This window comes from Propithecus coquereli, unplaced genomic scaffold (genome assembly GCF_000956105.1).
Source record: "Propithecus coquereli isolate 6110/MARCELLA unplaced genomic scaffold, Pcoq_1.0 Scaffold11, whole genome shotgun sequence".
Taxonomy (NCBI): domain Eukaryota; kingdom Metazoa; phylum Chordata; class Mammalia; order Primates; family Indriidae; genus Propithecus; species Propithecus coquereli.
This window is the reverse complement of record NW_012134969.1, coordinates 3,687,463-3,696,923: the sequence shown is the minus strand read 5'-3', so window position 1 is coordinate 3,696,923 and position 9,461 is coordinate 3,687,463. Positions and strand designations below refer to the sequence as shown.

General features: G+C 41.3%; 1 protein-coding gene across 1 annotated transcript in view; it reads left to right on the top strand.

Moving 5' to 3' along the window:
• The first annotated feature begins 1,823 nt into the window (after positions 1-1,823).
• VWA8 (von Willebrand factor A domain containing 8) overlaps positions 1,824-9,461 on the top strand; it is a 425,342-nt gene continuing 417,704 nt past the window's right edge. The window contains exon 1 of the mRNA XM_012648214.1: positions 1,824-1,986. Coding sequence (XP_012503668.1) covers positions 1,824-1,986 — 163 coding nt within the window. The remainder of the gene's footprint in view (positions 1,987-9,461) is intronic.

The following is a 9,461-nucleotide window of genomic DNA, read 5'->3' as shown; positions in this document are numbered from 1 at the left end:
TGAAATGAGATAAACCATTAAAGTGTTTAGCACAATGCCTGGCACATAGTATGTGTTCAAAGCGGGAAAGGTATTTTATAAGCTTACATCCTGAATTTATGTCATTTCTCCCAGCAGTCTTATAGGGTCACTGTAAGGATTAAATGAGAAGATACAGATGAAACCATGTTGTAATGCATTATGTAAATATTTGTTACCTTTATTTTCACTATCTCCCCAACTAGGCTAGAAGCCCATTTCACCCTTCATTCCTCAAGTCCAAGCCCTTCAGCTAGATGTACAAAGCCTTCCTCATCTAGCCTTGTTTCTCTTTTACAGCCTCCTTCCTCTCTATCACTTTCTTCTCAGAACCTATCACAGGGTTATGCACCTGGTCGGTGCTCAATATGTATTTAAAGACAGTGGCAGCTCTAGAATTAGCAAGGCCTTTAGCTGAAAGTGAGGCCTTCTGCATTCTTTGATGTTTGTTTTGTACAACTTGATTCAAACTTTTTGCCTTTGTCAATTCACTTCTGACATTTTGAGGATGAGTCTAATTATATTAGGCTTAGTTTGCTTTGTGGTACAACCGCTTCCGCTTTTGGAATGTATGAAAGGAGGCAGCCTTAGCCAGTGTCCTACTTTTCTCTTACTAAAGACATAAATTATGTTTATATAACTCTTGTATTACAGTATGACCGAAAAAGTGCTTGATTTGGGTCCCTTCTGATGTTGAGCAATTTCTATATATCATTAAGACGTGAATTTTCCACTTGGAATTTAGGAAGTGGCAATAAAACATAGAAACAAAGAAACAACAACCACAAAAAAGACAAAGGGTAAGGCTTTCAAATGCACTATGGGAACGCTGGTGTGGTTACAATGAATCAAGATAGGTGAAAGTTCCCATAATCTCGTGCATATTTTCTGAATTTCCGAAGAGGACTTGAAGCAGCGTTCAGGGAAAACGCACTGTAACAAAACTGGGCCATTAATTAAGAAAAGATTTAGCGCAAGTATCTGAAGAGCCACACCGACAAAATGTTACTAAAACCCTTTAGCATTCCCTGAACTGAGAGTTGATGGGACTATAGGGGAAGGAGGGATTCAGGCCTGGTGAATCCGGGCGAACAGGCACAGGGGTGGCGAGCTGAGTGGTGCCAAGAGCTGCAGCCCAGCTGGCTGCGCCTGCCCTCTGGGCTGGACGTGCTGCAGGCTCCTTCTGATGCAGGGAGTGTCCCAATGAAGGGACGAAAGCCCCCTGAACTCGTAAGTGGGTTCTTGGCTTCGAGCCGGAAAGAATTTGAGAGTAAGCCAACTCGCGACAGAAAGTTTATTGGGAGATAGACAATAGATCCTACATCACAGAGTAGAGGTCTTTTCCTGAGCAGGACTGGGACCCCTTATGGGGCAATGGTAACATTTTTAAATGTTCAAAAACCCTGTTAGTGACCAGCATTGTCTGGAGGTTAGGCCACAAAGGATAATCATAAACTATTGTCACAGAAAGGAAAGCGCAGTTTGTAAGGCATTCGGCTTAGTAATTTATCCATCCTCAAGTGATCCTGCGCTGGCCACTTTATTGTTCTGGGTGGTCAGGTTCTGCTATGGGTCAAAATGGCTGCACTTGGGCTCTCTCGACCTTCCCTCCGTGCCGTATCCCCACATTTCTTCCCCCGCGGAGGCCGGGCCAAGACCGCGGAGCCGGCCGCGCCGGGGGAAGGAGTTTCCGGCGGACTCAGCTCAGTGCCGCTTCCTGTCCTCCTAACCCCGCCGCTTCACGCTGCCCGCCTGGGACGCAGCTCGACCCGACCCCCTAGCCGTCCCGGCGGTGCCCCGGCCTCATGCAATCCCGGCTCCTTCTCCTCCGGGCATCCGGCGGCCACGGCGGTGCGGCCTCCCGGCGAGTGAGGCTGCTCCTGCGGCAGGTGCTGCCCGGCAGGCCGGGCGGCGACAGGCAGCGGCCGGAGGTTAGACTGCTGCACGCCGGGGCAGGGGCCGACACAGGTAACCTGGGGCGCCCCCGGCTGTCCCCGTCGCCCCTGCGCTCGTGGCCGGCCCCCCACGCGCCGCCGCCTATCCCTCCTGCTGTTCCGCTGTACATGGAAGGATCGTTTGCTCCACGGGGAGCCGAAAGATCGAGGTTCTAGTCCCGACCTAGCTGCTAACTGCTGTGTAACATGGGGCAAGATGCTTGCAGTCTCTGAGCCTCATTCTGTCACCCGAAGGGTCTGGACTAATGTTTCTGATGACCCGGAATAGTGATTTCTCCTTCCGCCGCCGCTGCTTTTACCCCCAGAAAGAATTCTGACTTGGATTATAGTACACGCGGAGGTTAATGCACCAGCCCTTGAGAGCTGTTGGAAGCCGGACTTGACCTTGCTCTCTGAGTCCCAAGGGCTTGAAAGCCGGCCTCTGCTTTCCAGCCAGGGATCGTGGCGGCTTAGAAGTGTACATTCTGGTTAAAAAACCCATAGTTCGCGGTGTTTAAAATGTATCCACGAGGCTTTCGAAGTTTTACAGGAGTTTTTCTTCCGCAAAGTTTCACATATTTTTAGAGCTGAAAGTTACACCTTAATTTAGTTAAAACCCTTGACTCTGCAACTGACGTAATTGAGACCCAGAAGGGAAAAGTGACTTGCTGGAGATCACACAACTAGTGGGTACATTAAAGTCACATGCTCTGATTTCTAAGCTTGGTGTTTTTTGGCTCTGCCTGAGCTGGTTTTAGGAATTCTTTTTGTTGTGTGTTGAGGTTCGGTGGTAGGAATTGATGTCTGTTGTTGCTTCTCTTGGTTGGTGAAGTGATTCTAGGCAAGATTTTGTCAATGTTGCTTAGAATAGTGGGGGTTTGCACTATGAAATTGTAGGTTTTTTTTGTTCCTCTTGCCTTCTCTCCCTTCCCCCCACCAATTTTCCTTGCCAAGAAATGAGCAAGTTTATGTCTCATGTATTTAATTCATTCATTGAACAAATGCTCCCCCCTCACAGAGTTGCAATTTCAAATTTTGCCTTTTCTCAATTATTGTGACTTCTAGGGTGTTTGTTCATTTGTTATTTGTTTATTCATTTGTGTTTTTCGTTTGTGTGTTGCTGCTTTGCAGAGGTCAAGGTAGAAATGTAGTTTAATCTATTAACTTGGGCTTTGGAGTTAAACAATCTGGGTTGGAATCCACTTCTGCATTGTCTAGCTATGGGGAGTTGAGGGCAGGTTACTTAACTTTGTGTCCCAGGTTTCTTAACCGTAAAATGAGGAAAAGGGTATATATCTAATAGAGTTGTGAGGATTCAGTCTGCGATGCATATTAATATTCAATAAAAGTTAACTTCTATTATTCTTAGTATATATAATACACTTTAGCTATGTGAGAATTAATTTCCTTGCCTTTAGAAGAAATGATACCAGTTCTTTTTAGATTCAGGACTGTCAGAACTATCTGGGTAGGTAAGTGTAGCAGAGTTAATTGATGTGAACTTTTTAAAAAATTGTTCTTTGTACATAAATAATACATGTTGATTGTAAAAATATTAAAAGCTTATGTGGGTGTGAATTTTAAAGTCTGTATTACGTAAGTATTGGTAGGTTAGTTGTAAATGTCCTCAAAATTTGTGTTATGTTCAGCAAATCAAATTACAGGCTTTGCTTCAAATATGAGAGTACATTACAGAGTACATGGGTACATTACAGACAACATACTAACTGCTTAGATTTAGTCATTGACTATGGTAGTATGAGACCACAAGAAGTAAATTATGTTAACTTCATTTGCCTTGCTGCTGTCAAGATTCAAAGGTTGAAGGTCTGAGACCTAGATAAATGCAGCTGGGAACTCACCAGAGAGCTGGACTCAAGTAAGAACAGCTGTGAGCAAGGTGAACAGAAGGCAAGCTCTTGGCTACCCTGAAACATAAGGGTAAGGCCATCAGGGTTGGAGTGTCCCATTCTGAACCAGAGGTCATAGACAGACAAATGTAAAACCACAAATAGCAGTTGGCCTTAATGGATTACAATTTATGTTGGTAAGATGCTCTCAGCTGCACTCTTACATGTGACCAGTAACTCATCTCCTCTCTGCATGTAGTTGACATTGCTTCCTAGTATTAAATAGTTTGAAAAAAGAGCAACAAAAGAACATAAATAATAGATTCCAGTTTTATGTGGTTTTTATTTCTCTTGGACTGTTTGTCTTATTTATCTTTATATTTCTTTGGTGCTTGCCAATACTTTATACCTTAAAAGTTCATACAGACAAGGAGTAGGAGAGGCTGACATTACTTTGTTGGCTCTCAAGATAGAACCTTTATTAAGCCTGATAAGGAGAAGGAAGAGAGGTCATTTATGTTAAAAAGAAAAAAAAACCCACAACCCCAAAATGCACTACTGTTTATTTTTTGCTATCAGATTGTGTAAGTGTCTATACTTTGTAAATTCTTTATATCTTTTTACACTTCAATTAGTAGTATTGTCTCTTGGTTTTAGGAACAAAGAGATTAACGTGTTTATCTATTACTAAGAATATTCAATAAGAATTATTGTAGTATTTTCACAGGTAGAGCCAAGCAAGTTGGCTCAGTAGGACTCTAACATTAGATTCAAATATACTGTAGATCAAATGACAAACCTGAAAATATAACTGTATAAATCTACCATGCCATATTTAGTGTTCTTTAACACCATTATTATTAAAGGCATTCACTGTTTTTTCTTTATGACTCTTGCGTATGAAGTAAATTTGTTTACAGAAATACTCTAAAATCCTCGCTTTCTCTTCCTCATCCCGTCTGGTCTCCTCTTCCTGGTCCATTCTCGTCTCCTCTTCTGGTCTCGTCTCCTCTTCCTCGTCCGGTCTGGTCTCCTCTTCCTCGTCTAGTCTTGTCTGGTCTGGTCTCCTCTTCCTTGTCAGGTCTCGTCTGGTCTGGTCTCCTCTTCCTCGTCCCCTCTTCCTCATCTGGTCTCATCTCCTCTTCCTCCTCTGGTCTGGTCTCGTCTCCTTTTCCTCCTCCCCCCCCAACCCTTTCCTTAGTGTCTTGCTCTGTTGTCCAGGCTAGAAGTGCAGTGGTGTCACCACGGCTCCATAGCTCGCTGCAACTTCACACTTCTGGGCTCAAGTGATCTTCCTGCCTCAGCTTCCTGAGTAGCTGGGACTACAGGCCCGTGCCATGATGCCAGACTAATTACTTTAGTAGGGACAGTGTCTAGCTCTTGCTCAGGCTGGCCTAGAACTCCTGACCTCAAGCAGTCCTCCTGCCTCAGCTTCCTGAAGTGCTAGGATTACAGGCATGGGCCACACTGCCTGGCCAAATTTCCTTTTTAAATAAAGGAAAGTTTCCCACTCAAAAAAAAAAAAAAAAAAGAAACCTAGCCAATTGCAGGGATTAAATAACACAACAAAGTTTTTATAACTATCACAACCATGTTGGGTAGAAGCTATAATCATCACTCTAGGGTTACAGTCTTGAGAAAGCCAAAAGTTTTAATTACTTCTCTTCATTCAAACAAGAATAACGAGAAAAAACAAGGAATGCTACAGGATCTGATACCTTCATCAACAATGCTCAAATCCCCTGTCCAAGAGAAAAGCACTCCCCCAAGGTGCCAAATGATTCTAAATATCACAAACAAAGCTCTTCTTTTTTAGTTTTATTTTTTAATTGACACGTAATAATTGTGTATATAGGGTACAGTGTGATTTTCCATACATGTATACATTGGGCAATGATCAAATTTTGGTATTTAGCATATCTAGTGCCTCAAATATTTATCATTTCCTTGTGATGAGAACATTCAAAATCCTTCCTTCTGGTTATTTTGAAATATATGGTATTTTTAACTATAGGAACTCTGCTGTGCAATAGGATACCAGAACTTTTTCCTCCTGTCCAACTGTACCCATTGACCAATCTCTCCTCATCTCCTTTCTACCTACTCTCCTCAAACAATTCAATAGCAAAAAATAATAATAAACTGACTTAAAAATGGGCAAAAGACCCTAATAGACATTTCTCAAAAGAAGATATACAAATTATATCTGTATGAAAATTATAAATATATGAAAATTATAATTATAAATGTATGAAAAAAATTATAAATGTATGAAACAATTATAAATGTATGAAATTATAAATGTATAAAAAATACTTAACATCATTAATCATTAGGGAAATGTAAATCAAAACCACAATGAACTTCACCTCACCCCAGCTATCCCAAGCTCTTTAGACCTTATGTAATGTTGTGTTCTGCTCTACTTCCATTCATTGACGTTTGGGAGACAACACAGCTTGGCCCAAGATATAAAAGCAGTTTGCATTTCACTTCTAATTCCCCCAGCCTTGAAATGGAAAGTCTTCCCCATCTGGTTCTCACCCTTATCTTACTGTCCCCCATATACCTAAAAATAGACTTTGTCTCCTGGTCTCAGTCTAAGATTTGAGGTGACTCTTTCCTTATCTTGTCTTTCTTAGAATGTTATTTTTTTTTCTTCCCCTGGATAATGATAATAATTAGCATTTATGAAGTACTTAATATAGGATGGTGCTGTTTTAACTGCTTTCCAAAATTAATACACTAAATCTTCATAATAAATCTATGAGGGAGATAATATAATAGCACCACTTTATGATGTGAGGAAGCTGCAGGAACAGAGGTATCACACAGCATGCCCAGTATCAAACACTTAATAGTGGAAGAACCAGGATTCAGAGCCATGCAGTTTAATTTCAGGATTTCCATTCTTAACCAGCACCCTATGGCACTGCTATATCCACCTCACTCCTGTCTCCCTAAGACCTCCCTTCTCTTCTACCCCCAATCTTTCACATTCTCCTTTTCTGAGGGACATACCTCTTACCCTCTTACCTTTCTTCCTAAAAAGAAAAGAAAGAAAAAAAAGAAATTCTCTGAAATAATTTTGCACAGCAATCTATGTTGATTGTAGAAAAGCAAAAATAACACACAAATCCCCTAAAACATAATTCTCCCACCCAGATTTACAATGATCAACTTTTTAGTGTTAATCCTATCAGATTTTATATGTATGTGAAATGTTTATTAAAATACATATTTGTTTTTAAAAATAGGATCATGTATATTTTATAATTCATCCATTATTGTGAACATGTTAACACAGTGATAAATATTGCTGTACATGATCATTTAAAGTAGATTTTAAGTTTATGTATTTATCAATATAATTTATTTTCCCAATTTCCCTTTCTTAGACATTCAGGTTGTCTAATTTAAAATACATGAACAGCGCAGTAAACATCCATCAGTATGAATTTTTGTGATTTTTAAGATTATATCCTTGTGGCAGCAGTTCACGCCTGTAATCCTAGGACTTTGGGAGGCCAAGACTAGAGGATTGCTTGAGGCTAGGAGTATGAGACCAGCCTCAGCAATATGGCAAGACCCCATCTCTATAAAAAAAATAGAAAAATTAGCCATGCGTGGTGGTGTGCCCCTATAGTAGCAGCTACTCTGGAAGCTAAGGCAGGAGGCTTGCTTGAGCCCAGAGTTTGAGATTGCAGTGAGCTATCATGACGCCACTGCACTCCAGTCTGGGCAATAGAGTGAAACCCTCTCCCCACTGCCTCCCCCCAAAGATTGTATTCTTGGGCTACAATAGACTTAGATAATAATAAATGATTTTGGGGAGGAGAAATATAGAACTCTGGCTTCAACTGGAAAATATGATTCAAAGGGACAATTATTATGGTTTAGGACATATGGTCTTAGCTTTGTATTTACTAGGTATTGAACCTTGAGAAAATTAACTACTTTGAACCTGCAGCAGACTATTTTGACCCTGAAGATATTCTGACCCTGCCATGTATTAAAGAATGTAATAGTAAAATCCCAAAACAATTGTAACTTTTAATTCAACAGGAAGACTTGAATTAGGGACATGTAGACTAATGTGGAAATTGCTGATACATTTGTTTTTTCTCGGGTCTATGTTTAGTATATAAAAAAACGGTGACAGTGATTATTAACCTGAGGTGATTCCTTTCTCCCAGGGAGACATTTGGCAATGTCTGGAGATGTTTTTGGTTGTCAGAACCAGGAGAGAAGGGGTACTACTGGCATTTAATGGGTAGAGGCCAGCGATGTTGCTAAACATTCCATGATGCATAGGGCGGCCGCTCACAACAAAGAATTATCCAAATGTCAATAGTGCCACTGTTGAGAAATCCTGAACTAAACTAACTTTGTCAAAGCTACTGTTAAAAACTTTAGCAAAATAAATTCAATAGTTTAATTGAGTAAAAATGCTTTGCAAATTGGGTAGCCCTCACACCCAGAAGAGGTTCAGAGAGCTCCATTCCACAATGTGAGCAGGCAGCATTTATGAATGGAAAATGGAAGTGAAGTACAGAAACAGCTTCATTGGTTATAGCTCAGCGTTTGCCTTATTTGAACTCAGTTTGAGCAGTTGGCAGCCTGTAATTGACTGAAGCTCAGCTGCTCTGGTTGGCTGAGATGCCACTATTTGTTACGAAAGTATACTTGTAAGTTAGACTTTTAGTTAATTTGTGTGCTAAATTAAGTTATGGTTTTTATTTAAGGACTCAAAGTACAGAGGAATCCTCAGGCCAAATTTAGTTTAATTTAACAATTCCCCCCTTTTTTCAGCCTCCCAATTTTGAGAGATTGACCAAAAAACCTTGGGCATTGATGCCATTCTCTGTCACCGTCATAATGGACTTATTTGGTTTTACTATGGAACTTATAAGTCACAGTGTCACATCAGTTGAATAATTCTTTATGTTCTTGCTGATCTAGTCAAAGAGACCATTGAATGCTCAATGGATGGCTGCATACAAACATTTAAGACTTGAAGAGGAGGCCGGGCGTGGTGGTTCACGCCTGTAATCCTAGCACTCTCAGAGGCCATGGTGGGAGGATCACTTGAGTTCAGGAGTTTGAAACCAGCCTGAGCAAGAATGAGACCCCATCTCTACTAAAAATAGAAAAAAATCAGCCGGGTGTGGTGGTACATGCCTGTACTACCAGCTACTCGGGAGGCTGAGGCAGGAGGATCGCTTGAGCCCAGGAGTTTGAGGTTGCCGTGAGCTAGGCTGACTCCACGGCACTCTAGCCCAAACAACAGAGTGAGACTCTGTCTCAGACAACAACAACAACAACAACAAAAAAAAAGCTTGAAGAGGCTATGGCAGACCAGAGGGACTGTTAGGATGACTTTCAGGAGAATGATAACCAAAGACCAAAATGTACTCCTTATCAGGAGCCCCTATGAACTGAACCAGTCAAAAATCAAACAAATCAGGGGAGGAGCCAAGATGGCGGATGAGACAAGCCGCCAGTCAGAAGGTCTCTGCAAAAAAGACGAATTTTAGAAGAAAGAGAGAAAAAATAAACGAGCAGAGAAACATAGATCGGGTGAGGGTCGGAAGGAAGGGTGCCTGAAACTACAGGAGACTCCACGGGAAGACATTGCGGAGGAGAACTGGAAGGAGAG